Consider the following 19,573-nt stretch of genomic DNA (forward strand, 5'->3'; position numbering starts at 1 on the left):
CAGAGATCCCCTGTGGGCATTCCCCTCAGCAATAAGTATACCGTTTTGGATACTGCTGGGGGGGTTGACCTACCAGAGGAAAGCCATAGTAGTCAGTTCTCTGGCACTGAGCCTGACACTGTGGCAAAGAAGGGAAGGGGGCAGAATAGAAAAGTACTCGTGGTAGGGGACTCGATAGTTAGGGGAATCGACAGGAGATTTTGTGGGCAAGATCGGGATTCCCGGAAGGTATGTTGCCTCCCTGGTGCCAGGGTCCGGGACGTCTCCGATCGGGTGTATAAAGTTCTGAAAGGGGAGGGTGAACAGCCAGAAATCGTGTTACATATTGGCACAAATGATATAGCCAGAAATAGGTTTGAGGATATAAAAAGTGATTTCAGGGAGTTAGGATGGAAGCTGCAGAGCAGGACGAACAGAGTAGTGTTCTCTGGTTTACTACCGGTGCCACGAGATAGCGAGGTGAGGAACAGGGAGCGGGCGCAGCTGAACACGTGGCTACGCAGCTGGTGTAGGAGGGAGGGTTTCAGATATGTTGATAATTGGGATGCCTTCTGGGGAAGGTGGGACCTGTACAAGAAGGACGGGTTGCATCTGAACTGGAAGGGGACCAATGTCCTGGGTGGAAGGTTTGCTCGAGTAGTTCGAGAGGGTTTAAACTAGTATGGCAGGGGGGTGGGAACCTGAGCTGTATACCAGAGGTGAGCGTTGATGCAGGTGAGGCAGTAGCAAGAGGTAGACCAGCTAGTGGGAAGGAACCAAGGGATCGGTTAAAGTGTGTTTGCTTTAATGCAAGGAGTATCAGGAATAAAAGTGATGAACTTAGAGCATGGATCAGTACCTGGTGCTATGATGTTGTGGCCATAACAGAGACATGGGTTTCTCATGGGCTGGAATGGTTGCTGGATATTCCAGGGTTTAGAACATTTAAAAAGAATAGGGAGGGGGGAAAAAGAGGAGGGGGTGTAGCACTACTAATCAGAGAGGGTATCACAGCTACAGAAGCTTCCATTGTCGAGGAAGATCTGCCTACTGAGTCAGTATGGGTGGAAATTAGGAACAGCAAGGGAGTAGTCACCTCGTTAGGGGTTTACTACAGGCCCCCCAATAGCAGCAGGGAGATTGTAGAAAGCATAGGTCGACAGATTTTGGAAAAGTGTGGACGCAGTAGGGTTGTTGTAATGGGTGACTTTAACTTTCCTAATATTGATTGGAACCTCCTCCGAGCAGAAGATTTGAATGGAGCTGTTTTTGTAAGGTGTGTTCAGGAGGGTTTCCTAACGCAGTACGTTGACAGGCCGACGAGGGGAGAGGCCATTCTAGACTTGGTGCTCGGAAACGAGCCGGGGCAGGTATCAGATCTTGTGGTGGGAGAGCATTTTGGTGATAGTGACCATAACACTCTCTCATTCTACATAGCTATGGAGAAGGAGAGGATTAGGCAGAATGGGAGGATATTTAATTGGGGAAGAGGAAACTATGATGCGATTAGACACGAGTTAGGAAGCATGGACTGGGAGCAGTTGTTCCATGGTAAGGGAACTATAGACATGTGGAGATGGTTTAAGGAACAGTTGTTGGGAGTGATGAGTAAATATGTCCCTCTGAGACAGGCAAGACGGGGTAAGATAAAGGAACCTTGGATGACGAGAGCGGTGGAGCTTCTAGTGAAAAGGAAGAAGGTAGCTTACATAAGGTGGAGGAAGCTAGGGTCAAGTTCAGCTAGAGAGGATTACATGCAGGCAAGGAAGGAGCTCAAAAATGGTCTGAGGAGAGCCAGGAGGGGGCACGAGAAAGGCTTGGCAGAAGGAATCCGGGAAAACACAAAGGCATTTTACACTTACGTGAGGAATAAGAGAATGGTCAAAGAAAGAGTAGGGCCGATCAGGGATAGCATAGGGAACTTGTGTGTGGAGCCTGAGGAGGTAGGGGAAGCCCTAAATGAGTTTTTTGCTTCTGTCTTTACGAAAGAAACGACCTGTGTAGTGAATGAAACCTTTGAAGAGCAGGTGTGCATGCTGGAATGGATAGAGATAGAGGAAGCTGATGTACTGAAAATTTTGTCAAACATTAAGATTGACAAGTCGCCAGGCCCGGATCAGATTTGTCCTCGGCTGCTTTGGGAAGCGAGAAATGCAATTGCTTCGCCACTTGCGAAGATCTTTGCATCCTCGCTCTCCACTGGAGTCGTACCTGAGGACTGGAGAGAGGCAAATGTAATTCCTCTCTTCAAGAAAGGAAATAGGGAAATCCCCGGCAATTATAGACCGGTAAGTCTCACGTCTGTCGTCTGCAAGGTGTTAGAAAGGATTCTGAGGGATAAGATTTATGACCATCTGGAAGAGCATGGCTTGATCAAATACAGTCAACACGGCTTTGTGAGGGGTAGGTCATGCCTTACGAACCTTATCGAGTTTTTTGAGGATGTGACTAGTAAGGTTGATGAGGGTCAAGCTGTGGATGTGGTGTATATGGACTTCAGTAAGGCATTTGATAAGGTTCCCCATGGAAGGCTCATTCAGAAGGTCAGGAGGAATGGGATACAGGGGAACTTAGCTGCTTGGATACAGAATTGGCTGGCCAACAGAAGACAGCGAGTGGTAGTAGAAGGAAAATATTCTGCCTGGAAGTCAGTGGTGAGTGGGGTTCCACAGGGCTCTGTCCTTGGGCCTCTACTGTTTGTAATTTTTATTAATGACTTGGACGAGGGAATTGAAGGATGGGTCAGCAAGTTTGCAGACGACACAAAGGTCGGAGGTGTCGTTGACAGTGTAGAGGGCTGTTGTAGGCTGCAGCGGGACATTGACAGGATGCAGAGATGGGCTGAGAGGTGGCAGATGGAGTTCAACCTGGATAAATGCGAGGTGATGCATTTTGGAAGGTCGAATTTGAAAGCTGAGTACAGGATTAAGGATAGGATTCTTGGCAGCGTGGAGGAACAGAGGGATCTTGGTGTGCAGATACATAGATCCCTTAAAATGGCCACCCAAGTGGACAGGGTTGTTAAGAAAGCATATGGTGTTTTGGCTTTCATTAACAGGGGGATTGAGTTTAAGAGTCGTGAGATCTTGTTGCAGCTCTATAAAACTTTGGTTAGACCGCACTTGGAATACTGCGTCCAGTTCTGGGCGCCCTATTATAGGAAAGATGTGGATGCTTTGGAGAGGGTTCAGAGGAGGTTTACCAGGATGCTGCCTGGACTGGAGGGCTTATCTTATGAAGAGAGGTTGACTGAGCTCGGTCTCTTTTCATTGGAGAAAAGGAGGAGGAGAGGGGACCTAATTGAGGTATACAAGATAATGAGAGGCATAGATAGAGTCGATAGCCAGAGACTATTTCCCAGGGCAGAAATGGCTAGCACGAGGGGTCATAGTTTTAAGCTGGTTGGTGGAAAGTATAGAGGGGATGTCAGAGGCAGGTTCTTTACGCAGAGAGTTGTGAGAGCATGGAATGCGTTGCCAGCAGCAGTTGTGGAAGCAAGGTCATTGGGGTCATTTAAGAGACTGCTGGACATGCATATGGTCACAGAAATTTGAGGGTGCATCCATGAGGATCAATGGTCGGCACAACATTGTGGGCTGAAGGGCCTGTTCTGTGCTGTACTGTTCTATGTTCTATGTTCTATGTTCTAAGATGATTCAGACTCAGGAAGTCTGGCTCACAGAATGGAAAAATTGTGAACATTCTGTCTCAGGTTAAGACAGTGGCCAACAATTAAAAATACAAAACTACTATTTCATCCTGGCTCAAAAACAGACATTGGTGGCGGCTCAGTGGTTAACACTGTTGTCTCACAGCACCAGGAACCTGGGTTCGATCCCAGTCTCGGGCAACTGTTTGTGCAGTTTGCATGGGTTTCGACCAGGTGCTCCGGTTTCTGCCCACAGACCAAAGATGCACAGGTTAAGTGGATTAGACATGGTAAATTGCTCAGTGTCCATGGATGTGCAGGCTAGGTGGGCTTGTCATGTGAAATACAGTTATACAGATAAGATAGGCAGGGTGGGTCTAGGCGGGATGTTCTTCAGAGGAGGAGTGTGGACTCAGTGTTATTGGCTATTCAACCCATTAGGGATGCTATGATTCTAACTGATGATAGTTGAAGAAGTGGTATAGGAATGGGGAAAAGTAGTAAGCGATTAGGTGGACTCAGAGCCCAGAGGGAGAGAAAGGCAGTCAGGCAGACAAAGGGATGGATAATGGTAAGCCAAGAGAAAGAATGGGGATAATAATCAGCTGAGAATGGGTTGGTTGTAATGAAAGCAGACCATGTGATGACAGGGCCTGGAGTATGGAGGTGGACAAAGTACCTGGATGAAGATATTCAGGTTTTAAAATTATTGAATTTGATATTCAGTCCTGAAGGCTGCAGGATCCCCAAGCATAAAATGGGATGTTGTTCTTCAAGCCACTGCAGCGCAGCAGCTAACCAGAGAGAGAAACTCGCCAGGGGACACAGTTGTGTGTTGAAGTGGCTGGCAACCAGAAACTCCGTTATTTGAGGCCAGAACTTAAGTGTTCTGCAAAGTGATCACCCGGTTTGTATTTCATCTACCCAGAGGAGACCATATTGTGATCAGCAAATTCAGTCGTCTAGATTGAGTGAAGTAGATTAAAATACAATAGACTACATTTAGATTGAGCTTTTCCTGAGCAGTAGATTAAATAGAATCCCTACAGTGTGGGGACAGGCCCTTAGGCCCAACAAGTCCACACCGACCCTCACAACATCCTATCCAGACCCATACCCCTATAACCCGCCTAATCTACATATCCCTGGATACTACGGGCAATTTAACGTGGCCAATCCACCTAGCCTACTCATCTTCGGACTGTGGGAGGAAACCGGAGCACCCAGAGGAAACCCACACAGACACAGGGGAAAATGTGCAAGCTCCACACAGAGTTGCCTGAAGGTGGCATCAAACCTAGGTCCCTGTTGCTGAGAGGCAGCAATGCTAAGAACTGTGCCACCGTGCCACCCCATTCAACTTGCTGTATATATTCATGAAAATTGTAATTATGATTTAGTACTATTGAGGACTTTGGAAATGAATACTGGCTGAGGAGTATGAGTTGGCTGAATTGAAGACATCCATTTTACAGTTCTAATTCACTCACAGGATGAGGGCGTTGCTGGCTAGGACAGCATTTATCACCCATCCCTAATTGCCCAGACGGTAGTTAAGAGTCAAATACATTGCTGTGGGTCTGGAATAACCCATAGGCCAGGCCAGGTAAGGATTGCAGTTTCCTTCCTTGAAGGACATTAGTGAATCAGATTTTTGGACAATTGTTGATGAGTTTAATGATTATGAAACTTTCATTCCAGATTATATTTTGAATTCAAATTCCACCATCTGCCATGGCCCAGAACATTAATGTTCTGGGGCTCCCAGAACATTACCTGGGTCTCTAAATCAACGGTCCAGCAATAATACCACTACGCCATTGAGCGCTAGGCATCAGGGAGGCAATGTCAAAATTACCCTCCACTGTGATAAAGGACACACTGACCCTGCATATACTATATAGATGTAACAAGCTCATAAACATTCTTTTCAATGATTAACGTGTTAACTAATAAAATGAAGCATTGATAATTTGTGCTATTTCATATTATTTCAGTAAAATGTCAACTGAAATATGTCAGTCAGTTTGTAACACTGAGCAGATTTTGGACTGTGCATTATTACATACTAATCAATATAAAACTGTAATTATTTTGCTGTCAGAATCCAAAGCTTCTGCCTTCACCCTGAATGATGATGAGTCACTCTGTATTCTAGACATGTACTTGCAGCCTCCTGGATGCACAATGTGAAATCAAAATGTCTTGCAAGTCATTTGGAGCACAGTACTCCATAAGGTGAGGCTCTTTGTAATACTTTACCACCCATCTTCAATCTTTATGCCAACAAGCACATTTTCAGCTAATTGTCAAAAACCATTGACAAAATTTGATCGCTTGCTTCAGCTGATCCATTCTCTTGCTCACAAGTCAAAACGTACCCAAGGACTTTCGAGAAAGCAAGGTGTTGACCACTGTTTAGACCCCTTCTTCTTTCAGTCAGACTCTTCAATAATGAGTAATACTCTGACAATTGCTGCTCTGTATTTATGGTTAAGACACCTCCATCTCTCTCGATTTTATCTTTCCACTCTCACCCACAGTTCGTGGCAGCCATCTGCTTTTGCTTCTCACGTGCAGTGCATAACCACCAAGTCCAGCCCCAATCTATTTTGGGGAGGTCGTGGTACACGTGATGCCAATGCATTTTATTGCCAGATGTCTGTGCAGTGCAGAAAGTAAGGTTCTGATCTCCCCCGAACAAGGGCCAATAACGGTCAGCCTGCCTGATTCTAACTTTTTGAAGATAGGAACGAGAGTAAGTCATTTGCCTGTAGGCTCTTTCTGCCATTTAATTAGGTTATAGCGGATCTATATCTCAACTTCATTTAGCAAACTAAATAGGAACATAACAGCAGGCGTATATCATTCAGTCCATTGAACCTGCTCTGCCATTCAATTAGATTCTAGCCGATCATCCACTTCAATGCCTTTCTCCACACACTAGTCCCATACGCCTTTACGCCATTAGTATTTAGAAAGCTATCAGTCTCAACTTTAAGAGGATTCACAGCCCTCTGTGGGCACAGAATTCCAAATGTACCTAACTTGCTGACTAAAACAAAACTCTTTATCATAATCCTAGGCGGCTTCCCGATATTTTTAAATAACCATTCATTAATCCAGGCTGACTGTGCCCAATCACAAGATTGTTATCCAGGTATCCACTTATCTCACGTTTTCATAAGAGGCCCTGGCATTTTTTTTTATTACTGACGCAAGGCGAACAAGTCTGTAGTTCCCACCTTCTCTCTCCCTCCCTTCTTAAGTTGTGGGGTAACATTAGCTACCCCCCTGGTCAACAGGAACTATGATATAATTCATACAATTTTGGAATAATCATCAATGCATCAACTGCCTCTGTGGTTACTCATTTCTTTTAACACTCTGGGGTGTAGAATATCAGATACTGTGGACTTATCAACCTTTAGTCCCATTAATTTATTCAACCTTCCTGCTAACAGGTAGGCGATGGCCTGGTGGTATTATTGCTAAATTGGTAATCCAGACACTCAGGTAATATTCTGGGTTTGAATCCGGCCATGGCAGATGTTGGAATTTGAGTTCAATACTAATCTGGAATTAAGAGTCTAATGATGTTTATGAAACCATTGCCAATTGTTAAGAAAAACCCACCTGGTTCACTAATGTCCTTTAGGGAAGGAAATCTGCTATCCTTACGTGGTCTGGCCTACATGTGACTCCAGGCCCACTGCAATGTGGTTGATTGTTAACTGCCCTCTGGGCAGTTACAGACATACAATAAATGCTGGTCCAACCAGCGATGCCCACATGAATAAAAAAAGATTAATTTAATTCCTCACCCGTCCTAGTCCCTTGGATTTTTAATGATGGGAGATTTCCTACACAAAAGTAATCCTTAATATACTACCCTACAAAACAATCCTTTACACAGTCTAGAAACTCATCCACCACAGCATGAATGATCACTAGATTTATACAGGCTATCTGCAAATTGAGATCTCCCATGATTTTTGAGTTACCAATTCTATACGATTCTCTAATCACCCAGTTAACACGGCGCTGAAATTCAGGACCTGAATGTTTAAGGATATTTGACAGTTAGGAAGGACGAGCTAAAGGAAAAAGGTGATTTACGCTGATAATAATAGATGGGACCAGTACATAAAGGAATAAAGGATCTTGAATCAAAAGACCAAAATGCATTCCCACATGCCCTACACTGACCTTGTTTGGTGGCCTATTAACAACTGAATGTTTACTGCCCTTGAGGTTTTTTTCAAATGCATTCAAGCAGTTTTCACATGTTGTTCTTCCAATTAAAGATCCTGCATTAATGTAGTCCCATCTCTTACTTTCAGTGTAACCTCATCTGTTCCTTTAGCTTGTCCTTCCTAAATGTCAAATACCCTTAAATATTCAGTTCATGGTCTTGGTCACCCTGCAGCCACATTTCAGTTATGGCAATCAGAACATTTCCATTTATCTTTACTTGTAGTTTTGCAATCAGCTAACTTGTTGCATATGTTGTGTGCATTCAGGCAATTCTGACAGCCCTTAACTTTCTTCCATTGACATAATTTGCATTCCAGCTTTGTTGAAGCTCACTTTCATATTACCTGCCTTCTAATTTTATTCACCATTTCTCTACTTGCTGTTACAATTTCACTTGCTTCTGATTTGAGCTACCCTTCAGGTTCTCATTCCCCTGACAAGCTAGTTCAAACTCACCCCAATAAAATGAACAAATCTCCCTGTGAGATTATTAGTTCCATTCCAATTTGTACAAATCACACTTGCCCCAGAGCTGATCCAAATACCTCAGAAATTGAATGTCCTCTATTCCACGGCAATTCTCCAACCACATGTTTAATCGATTAACCTTCCTACTCCTATATTCATTAGTTTGTGGCACAACAGTAATCTTGAGATTACTGCTGCTGAACTCCTGCTTTTTCATTTCCTTTCTAACTTCTTAAAATCTGCTTCCAGGACCTCATTCCTGTTCCAACCAATGTCACTATTACCAACGTGGGCAGTTCACTCTCCCACAGAACATTGCCATGCAGCTCCTTGATCCTGGAACCAGCAAGGCAACATACCGTCCTGGAGTCACACTTACTACCTCAGAATCATCTGTCTGGTCCCCTTACTATGGGATCTCCTGTCACGGTTACACTTCCACTCTTCTTCCTGCTCTCCTGTACAGTTGAGTCGTCCAGACTACCTTGGTTCTGGTTGCATTCTTTCAAGGAATCCTTGCCCTTCACCAATATCAAAAGATGGATAACCATTTGGCAAGTGAGATACACTCAGGGGATTTCTGAATTGCCTGTCTGATTTCTCTTAGACTGCCTGGCAGTCACCCACTCCTTCTCTGCCTGTACATTCCTAATCGGCTATTCATGTAGTTCTGCGCTTCGAGGATGGTAAACAGGACTCCCGCTGCTCCTTGACTCAGACGTACTTGGTTGGACAAATATCCTTAAGACTATAGGACCATAAGACACAGGAGCAGAAATTAGGCCATTGGGCCCATCAAGTCTGCTCCATCATTCAATCATGGCTGATAAGTTTCTCAACCCCATTCTCCCGCTCTCTCCTTGTAACCTTTGATCGCTTTGACAATCAAGAACCTATGACTTCCCAGATCCTGCAAGATGTATGTACATTCCACTTGGTTGAGCTGAATCAGATCCATGACTTTAAGAGCTTTTTACTGCAATCAGATTTAACAATTACTCACCAAGCAACTTCCTCCCCTGTACTGAAGTAAAACCCAATTACCGGAGGCCAAAAAGGGCATCTCTTTTCCCTCTACACTGAGCTACCATTTCACAGTCTGTGCACCTAAGCAACACTCAGTTCGGACCAAATTCTACATTTCTTAATCCCTTTCCCGAACAAAAGTACTTTGAATGTCCATTTAAAATTTTCAATTGACCAAGTTTGTGCTTCCAGTTTGTGGTCCAAATTTACACAGCCCCTTATGTGAAGAAATGCTCCCTGATATCACCATGATTAGCCTGTGGTTTTTCTGTACTTCTCTTAGCATACCCTTTAGTCACCTTAAACACCCTCATTACAAACAATCCTTAATCTTCTGTACCCAAGGAAATACCCTTGTCCATGAAATTTATCCCTATAAATTAATGCATTCCACTTTGATATCATTCTGAATATTAAACTGCTGACTTAGTTTTGCACAAGCTATTATATGATTTAGTACCATTTAAGTCAACATTTTGAATGTGTGGGGTGAAAGGGGACCAGGGTGAACAATGTCTTCCAAACTTTCCAGGCAGCACCATGACACAGAATGGAATCTATCCATTATGCAATAAATTAAACAGAAAAGTTATTTGTTTGATGTCGAGAATTTGCCAGCTGCTTGCCATCAGGGAGTCAACTGGCGGTAATCATATCAAGGAATTCAGATCGCATCAGAGACAGAGGCCATTTCATTGCACTCAATCAACTCTCAAGTCAGTTGAAGCAAATATATTCAAGTTGCTAAAAGTCATCACTGCAGATTACATGAGATAATATGGCACTAATCACCAAAGGATTCCATGTCTAGCACATTCTAGAATTCAGTTCAAGAGTCTGTTACACATCAATGTCAGTCATGCTAACTTAGGTGATGAAGAGAAGGAAGAACAGGCAGTTTGCATTTTATAATAATTATTGTCAAATACTGCTTTAAGATTAACACAAATGACTGCTTGGAGTTTGCACATTCTCCCAGTGTCTGCGTGGGTTTCCTCCGGGTGCTCCGGTTTCCTCCCACAGTCCAAAGATGTGCAGGTTAAGTGGATCGGCCATGCTAAATTGCCTGTAGTGTTCAGGGGTGTGTGCGTTATACGGGGATGAGTCTGAGTGGGATGCTTCAAGGGGCGGTGTAGACTTGTTGGGCCGAAGGGCCTGTTTCCACATTGTAGGGAATCTTTAAAAAAAAAATTAGCTGGAGATTGGCAATCTAACTCAGAGGCCTAATTTGTTGGTCTCAAGTGTGACAGTATTACAGTAATATTTTAAATTAAAGCACTTGGATGAGATCATTTACAAGCAGAATACGACACTGAATATATAAAAATACACCAACTTGCATACCACAAGAATGAAGTAAAGCTCAAAGCTCCAAAATGAAATGTACAATTTTCTAAACTTATAAGCTAAGCATGAACTATGCACAGCCTGTACAGTGTGACAATGAAGTATCAAGTTATGTTAATAAACAAGTTAGAATAGTTATCATAAATTCTAGATATTTACTCAAGCCTTTCCTCACAGCAGAACTGTCATCACACATTTTGCATGCAGCATGATAAATGTGTGAATAAAACAGTAATGCACAGGGGGCTAAATGCGAGTTAAGATTCTCCTCTTGCACACCCTATGAATCCTGGACAGTGTGTTAGACTGTGCTAAAGTTAATGCAAAATTAAGCATAAACTGACAACAAATGACACACAGGAGAAGGCTGGCTGATCCGTCATATCTCTTCAATATAGCATTGTGACTAGATGCTGTCTGACTCCCCACCAGCTATAAGCATTGGCAGCTGGTCAAAAAAAGAAGTTACACTGGCTATGTACATATTAACTGTTAATCCACCTACCTTTTATAGGATGTGATCTCTGCCCCAACCAAGAACTGGTCCAGCTCACTTGTGAAGGCGTGCAAGAGAAAGACGGTCGTTTATTTTCTTATTTTCAAACCTTTAGAAATCCCAAAGTGCTTTATAACCCCTGCAGTAAGGTTGCTGTTTGGGTACAGCAAACTTCCATAGGTAGAAATATGACAATGATGGCAACTGAGGGATAAGCACATGTCAGGGCACCAGGCAAGAACCTCCCCGACAATTCAGTGAAATGGTTCTGGAAGATCTTTTATATTCACCTGACAGGCAAGTATGGTCTCAACTTGACATGTCATCTGAAAGGAAGCATCGCTGACAGTGCGGCTCTGCACTGATGCATCAGCCTGGACTATATACTCAAGCCTCTAAAGCGGTGCTCGAGTCCAGACTTCTGACTCCAAGGTGACAGTGCTGCCAACTGAGCCACACGTTCATTAGAATAAAGCCACACCTTGGCAAAACTGGATACCTAAGGACAGAAGAAACAGGAGCAGGAATAGGCCACCTGGCCCAGCGAGCCTGCTCCGCTATTCAATAAGATCTTTGCTGATCTTTTTGTGGACTCATCATCATTTACTCGCCCGCTCGCCAAAACCCTTAATTCCTTCACTGCTCAAAGAACTATTTTCACATTAAAAACAGTGAGGTATCTGCAATGGCCTCAATGGACATGGAATTCTATTGATTCATAACCCTTTGGACGAAGAAGTTCCTCCTCAAATATTCTGGCATACTTAAGTAAGAGATCAGAAAAATCATGTGCAAAGTCAACTTTGGCATCCTTTGAGCACAAATCAAGAAACAGCAGCACTTCTATGTTAAAAAAAATCTAAGTTTTATAAAGCCTTTAACGTTGGAGAAAGTGGCCTGAGATTCTTCAAACTGGTTTTCACCTCTTGCCATATGGACTTTTTTGCCCATATTTAATTGCTGTTGTACTGAGTGGCTTACCAGAGGACAGTTAAGAGTTAACCATGTTGCTGTGGGTCTGGATTCTAACGAAGGCTTATCCATAGAAGGATGTCATTCTTCTGAATTTAAAAGGACATCACTGAACTAGATGGACTCCTAAACAATATGGGATAGTTGTCACTGTCATCATCACTGATGATGAGCTTTATATTCCTGTGTTTTTATTTTAAATCAAATGCAATTAAATTCTTGGCAAGCAGGATTACAGGGAATCCCCAAGGCACTGTATTCATATATTATGAGCAAGAGGGTAGCTAGGTAAGGTTAAGTCCTATCAAGGACGAGGGAATTTATGTATGGAGCCGGAAGAAGTGGGTGAAGCTCAATTGCTCTTCATGAGTAATTTGCATCAGTATTCACCAAGTAGCAGGAAATGAATGATGCTAAGATTAGGGAAGGGCTATGTGGATATCCTCAGGCGCATTAATATTAAGGAGGTGGTGGTGTTGGGTATCTTGAAAAACATTAGGCTAGGTAAGTCCCCAGGGTCTGATGGGATCCATTCCAAGATCTTAAACCTATGCCCCTAGTATATTTTTCTACCACGGAGAGAAGATTCTGACAATCCACCCTATTCATGCCTCTCATAATTTTATATGTTTCTATTAGGTCACCCCTCAGTCTCTGACACTCTGGTGAAAACCATCTACGTTTAGTTAAGGGAGGAGATTGCTGGAGCCTTGGCAGAGATCTCTGTATCCTCTTTAGCTGTGGGTGAAATCCCAGGAGACTGGAGAATAGCCAATGCTATTCCTTCGTTTAAGGCAGCAAACACAGAGTTAATCCTGGAAATTACAAGCCGTTAAGCCTTACAGAAATGGCAGGTAAAATATTAGGAAAGATTCTCGGGGACAGGGTTTACTCACTTTTGGAGATGAATAGTTGACATGCCCATATGCAGGGGAGGTTTTGTCTCACCGCCTTGATTGAGATGTTTGAGGAAGTGAAGAAGAGGAGGATAGGGCAGTAGATGCTGTTACATGGACTTTACTAAAGCATTTGACAAGGAGGTTTACCAGGATGTCGCCGGAATGGCAGCGTACTAGCTATTAGGAAAAGTTGGACAAACTTGGATTGTTTTCACATCAGAGGGTGAGCAGCAACCAAATAGAAGTATATACAATTATTCGAGGCATGGATAGGGTGGATTGTCAGAATCTTCTTCACATGGTGGAAACATCAAATAATGGGGGCATATGTTTATGGTGAGGGGGGAAAAGTTTAAAAGGAAATGTGTGAGGGAAGTTTTTTTTTACACAAAGGGTGGTAGGTGACTGGAATGCTTTTCCATGGGAGCTGGTAGAAGCAGATGAATTAGCAATGTTTAAGAGACATTTAGAGAGACACATGAACAGACAGGGAATAGAGGGATACAGACCATGTGCTGGCTGTATCATTTAGTTTAGAATGGCATCATGCTCAACACTTATGTGATGGGCTGAAGGGCCTGTTCCTGTGCTTTACTGTTCTATTTAAATTCAGCCACGATGGGATTCCAACCCATGTTCCCAGAGCCTCTGGAATATTAGTCTGGTTTCATTAACCATTGTCTCTTCTTAGTAAGTAGCAGACAGCAAGAAAAGTGAAAGATATTTGGAGAGTAACCAAATGAACAAGCTCACAACATAAAGGCAAGTTATAGTGGGACAATATGGGCCTGGCATCCAATTATGACTAGAATAAATCCACAATTCTCTTTTAATTTTGTAATCATGGTTTTCTTTCCAAAATTAATTTTCTTTGGATAAACTATTATAAACAGAACTTCAGCAAGGCATTTGATAAGGTTCCCCACAGCAGGCTCATTCATAAAGTCAGGAGGTATGGGATACAGGGTGATTTGGCTGTCTCGATTCAGAATTGGTTGGCTGACAGGAGGCAGAGATGGTAAGTATTCTGCCTGGAGGTCAGTGCTGAGTGGTGTCCCACAGGCCTCTGCTCTTTGTAGTTTTATAAGTGACTTGGATGAGGAGGTTGAGGGGTGGGTTAGTATGTTTGCTGATGACACAAAGGTTGGAGGTGCCATTGATAGTATCGAGGGCTATTGCAGGCTTCAGCGAGACATTGACAAAATACAGAGCGGGGCTGAGAAATGGCAGATGGAGTTCAACCGAGGTGATGCGTTTTGGAAGGTCGAACTTAAATGCTGAATATAGGATTAAAGACAGGATTCTCGGCACTGTGGAGGAACTGCGGGATCTTGGTGTTCAAGTGCATAGCTCCCTCAAAGTTGCCACCCAGGTGAATAAGGTTGTTAAGAAAGCATATGGTGTTTTGGCTTTCATTAACAGGGGGATCGCGTTTAAGAGCTGCGAGGTTATGCTGCAGCTCTACAAAACCCTGGTGAGACCACACTTGGAATACTGTGTCCAGTTCTGGTCACCCTATTATAGGAAAGATGTGGAAGCTTGGAGAGGGTGCAAAGGAGGTTTACCAGGATGCTGCCTGGACTGGAGGGCTTGTCTTACGAGGAGAGGTTGACTGAGCTCGGACTTTTCTCTCTGGAGAGAAGGAGGAAGAGAGGTGACCTGATCGAGGTGTACAAGGTAATGGGAGGCATGGATAGAGACGATAGCCAGAGAGTTTTCCCCAGGGCAGGATTGACTGCCACGAGGGGTCATAGTTTTAAGGTGTTAGAACAAGGTATAGAGGAGATGTCAGAGGGAGGTTCTTCACCCAGAGAGTTGTGAGCGCATGGAATAGTTTACCAGTGGTAGTCGTGGAAGCGGAGTCATTAGTGACATTTAAGCAACTGCTGGACGTGCACATGGACAGCAGTGAATTGAGGGGAATGTAGGTTAGGTTATTTTATTTTTGGATTAGAATTATTCCACGGCACAACATCATGGGCCGAAGGGCCTGTACTGTGCTGTACTTTTGTATGTTCTATGTTCCATGTCTGTGAATTGTTTGGGGTATTTCTTTTTATTTCCACTGCAAAAAAACTGATCACAATTCACACACAAATGAACCAGTCTGGCTAGTCAATAGCAACTACAGGATAGGGCAAATTAAAACTGGTAAACAGGCCTCTCTCTCAAGCCTCACCCTTAACCTCTGCTGAGCGAGCAGCAAACACATTTCTGAAAGCGTTGGTGCTCTATTTCATCAGGGGCAGGCGTAATGGCACTTAAACTGAGACATATTTCAGCCTCTTCAACCCTTCACAGTACCCTCCAGGAATTCTGATGAATACCGTGTCAAGAGCTAAGACAGCAAAAACCCTTTTCTGTCCTGAAATTCCTTAATTTTCTCTCTATCATGTTTCTACCTCACTTTGAAGGACATATCTGGCCAAGTGAGGCTGCTACCCATTTACTGACACTGGCTGCCCGTCAATCTTAATATACCATCAATGACATTCCCAGCCTCACAAGACTCAGACAGTAATTCTCATTGTCATATAACAACAACAGGACTCTGTCGAGACAGAACATTACAATGTACAAATTTGTTGTCATCTAGTCTGAGTGTCAGATCAGCTAAAAGTAACAACTGCAGTCAGAGGCTCTCAGCCACATCCAAAAGCATTGCTGAAGGACACAGAATTCCCAGGTGTCTGCTTCAGCAAAGGAAAGGTGTTGTGAATGCTGGAAATCTGAACTAAAAATAGAAAATGCTGCAGGCGGTAGTAAAGACGAACTGGACAAGTTAGGACAGTTTTCCTGAAAGAGAAGCCTGAAATTCAAAACCATACAGACTTAAGTCTGAAGTCCATTAGGAGAAAAATTTCTCATTTGTGAAGGGATCATGAACACACGGGCACCTATTTAAAAGAAGCAAACATGAAAAAAAGGAAAAGATGTTTACATGCAGAGAGAAGTAAAGATCTGGAGTGTTCTGCCCGAGAGTATTTAAAGGAGGCAGGTTCAATCGAAACATGCAAAAGAGAATTAGACTAATACCTGGAAAGGAGAAATATGCAGGATTACACTGAGAGAAGTCTGGAGAATGGAACTAAGTGAATTGCTCATTTGGAATGTCAGTCCAGACATAATGGAGATAATGGGAACTGCAGACGCTGGAGAATCCAAGATAACAAAATGTGAAGTTGGATGAACACAGCAGGCAAAGCAGCATCTCAGGAGCACAGAAGCTGACGTTTCGAAACGTCAGCTTTTGTGCTCCCGAGATGCTGCTTGGCCTGCTGTGTTCATCCAGCTTCACATTTTTGTTATCATGGACTGAATGGCTTCCTTCAGCCTGTAACAGTTGAGTGATCTGGCAGTCCACGTTGAGGGAGAAGCATACTAGAGATGACCTTTCACTTGTAAAGGTGAAAAATAGATGAAATTTTACATTGTACATCATGATCTGTCTTCCATCTTGTCTTTATAGGGGAGGAGTTACCATCTCCTTTCTTCAAATAACACAGCCAAGAAGAAATGGGGACCTGTAGGCTGAAGCGGACACCTTTTGCCTGTGGGATCATGTCTCTGCCTTTCACCTCCACCCACCAGTGAATGGTATAGGATTACACAATGTAGGAAGGTCTCAATTGTGTTATTAGTTGATTTTACACAGGGCAATAGTGGGGTTATCATTGATGGGTCAGGTTTCCTGGAACTAGGAAAGTCAAATTTAGCCAGAGTTAGAACTTTTGGGGGTTAGTTTTTCTGATGGCCATGGCAGGACTACATTTATTTGCAATATAAACTAGAAAAAAATAAGTTTGGATGATTAGTTGCTTTTATAACTCAAAGCAAAAGTGGAACAGTGTGCTCATTAGGTACATACATACAACTTTTGCTGAAATTGGATTTGACACTTTGAGAATCACACTGGTACTAGAAGTCAGAAATAATGGGAACTGCAGATGCTGGAGAATCCAAGATAACAAAGTGTGAAGCTGGATGAACAAGAGCTCTGATGAAGGGTCTAGGCCCGAAACGTCAGCTTTTGTGCTCCTGAGATGCTGCTTGGCCTGCTGTGTTCATGGTACTAGACGTCTTTGGGTTGACAAAAGAGAGAGACTTCCCAGTCACAGCTTTCAGATTGGCTTTACATAGCAGTTTTGTCATAGAGCTGACAGCAAATTAGACTCAGACCACAAAAATCTGGAAGCAAGTCAGATCTCACTCTCACCCACTTCCCAGAGACCATAAAAAAGAAAAACTTCTAACTGAAGCCAAGACCCAGGTCCAACTGACCAGTTACCAAATTGAGGATCTCTGCAACTTGATACCATATCTTTGCCAGAAAGCAAAGTATTGTGAGAAAGTCACCTCAATTCCACTGGGGTTTGTGACTCCTGGTCCACAGATCTTGTCTCTTTTTAAACCTATATTTTCACAATATTAGAAAAAAAAACTGTTTGTCTCATCGATGTTGCCTATGCTATATGTGAATGATTTTGATTTGATTACATATACCAAGGTACAGTGAAAAAAAGTGTTGTCTTACATGCTTTATAGGCAGATACAAGTGCATCAGGGTACAGAACAGAGTGTGGGGTACAATGTTACAGGTGCTGAGAAAGTGCACAGAAAGAGATCAACATTACTGCTCAAGAGAAGTTGCTAGAAAAGCTCTGCGGGTCTAGCAGCATCTATAAAGAAAAAAAAAATCAGAGTTAACATCTCGAGCCTAATGGCCCTTACTTCAGAGTTCTCAGCAAGGGTTACCAGATCCGAAACATTAACTCTGATATTTTCTTTACAGGTGCTGCCAGGCCTGCTGTGCTTTTCCAGCAACTTCTGCCTTTGTTCCAGATTTACAGCATCTGCAGTTCTTTCACTTTTTATCATTGAAGAGGTCCATTCCAAAGTCTGATAACAGCGGGGAAGCTGTCCTTGAATAGGTTCGTATATATTTACAAACTTTTATATCTTCTGCCCAAGGGAAGAGAGTGGAGGACAGTATAACCAGGGTGAGAGGGATCTTTGATTATGTTGATTGCTTTCCTAATGAAGCAGAAAATATAGACGAAGTCAATGGATGGGAGGCTGGTCTGCGTGATGAACTGGGCTGTGTTCACAACTCGATATGGTGTGGAGCTGAAGTAACACAGCAGGTCAGACAGCATGAGAGGAGCAGGAAAGTTAATGTTTCAGGTCAGGACTTTTCATCTCCATCAGCTCCCCTGATGCTGCCTGGCCTGTTGTGTTCCTCCAGCTTCATACTGTGTTATCTCTAACTCCAGCACCTGCAGTTTTTGCTACATCTTACTACAAATAAGTCACTTAATCGCTAACTGCTTACTCCTGTTGCAAGATGTCTTGGGAAGACAGAAGCAGAGGAAACCAGCAAGGAGTACTGACCCTGGTCTGCACTGATATCCTCATGGCTTACTAGAGAAAGGCAATGATCCCCCGCATGTAATAAATCTCTGACAGTTTAGCACTAAACAGGTGTGGTACATACAAAATTTCTTCATGTGGATCCCATTCCCTTGGATCCATTCACACAAAGAACATTGTTGTGTACAGCAGTCCACTTGAGATCAAACATCAGCCGCTGGACCCAAGTTAGCCTTCTGGTATTTGCTTTGTCCTGTACTCTATTCATCAGAGAAGGTAAGCAAGTGAGAAACAGTCTATTTTTAAGCTATCACAACAGAATTCAGACCTAATGCTCATCCATCTCAGCACTGTCAGTGGGTCCCGATTGGATGATAATTGACCATTGATCGATCTGTCTGTCTTTTCTTCACCATCCGCGATAATTTATAATAATTAACAAGCAAAAGTGTTCAAAGAATATGTAAAACAAAAAACCACACGACTTTGCTTTGAGGTTTTCTTGCACTAATTTCAGGAAATTAACCTCCAATTGCTAGAAACTCCAGAACAACCCTAGAGGGATGGAAACCCTCAATTCCCTGCATGAATTGCTCTGGCACAATGCAACTCTTAAGGCACTAAATTCTGCGGTTACTAAACCTGAGGAAAAGACAGACCATGCTACCACTTGAAATGCTATGCACTAAAAAACAATGAAACAAAAATAGACAGCCCTCTGAATGGGCTTATCTTTAAATTACATGGAGCTGCCCCTTCTGTTCAAGGTGTTGCTGACAATGGTGGAGTCAACAGTAACACAAGATGCTGATACACTGTAACCAACATGGCACTGATCAAACTGAAAATCAATAATGCAATGTTTCCTCAACATTTTAAGGGTTAATTTGCAGTCGAAGTTAGAAATAGTTAATCAAGGAGAATCAAGATTTACAGCATAGATGAATCAAAACCACAATGGGCATAACCAATCAGATCTCAGTGCAACTGAAGGGACAGAATTCTCTCAATTCTGGATACCCATTTTGCGCTGCCAAAAAGTTTCTCCCACTTCGAAAAATGTTGCTTCCATATGAGGGACACATTTACTCACTGACACACCCAGCCTAT

At 43.1% G+C, this 19,573-nt stretch overlaps 1 protein-coding gene across 7 annotated transcripts in view; it reads right to left on the reverse strand.

The window, feature by feature from the left end:
• The window catches only part of LOC125463998 (oxysterol-binding protein 2-like), a 315,453-nt gene that overhangs the window by 51,231 nt on the left and 244,649 nt on the right, over positions 1-19,573 (reverse strand). For 5 of the 7 annotated variants that reach the window (XM_048555890.2, XM_048555888.2, XM_048555892.2 and 2 more), the window contains one exon: positions 11,232-11,279. The exons of the other annotated variants lie outside the window; for them this stretch is intronic. In XM_048555890.2, the coding sequence (XP_048411847.1) occupies positions 11,232-11,279 (48 nt within the window). The remainder of the gene's footprint in view (positions 1-11,231; positions 11,280-19,573) is intronic. 7 annotated transcript variants of the gene reach the window in all.

The sequence above is a fragment of the Stegostoma tigrinum genome, chromosome 26, assembly GCF_030684315.1.
Source record: "Stegostoma tigrinum isolate sSteTig4 chromosome 26, sSteTig4.hap1, whole genome shotgun sequence".
Classification (NCBI taxonomy): domain Eukaryota; kingdom Metazoa; phylum Chordata; class Chondrichthyes; order Orectolobiformes; family Stegostomatidae; genus Stegostoma; species Stegostoma tigrinum.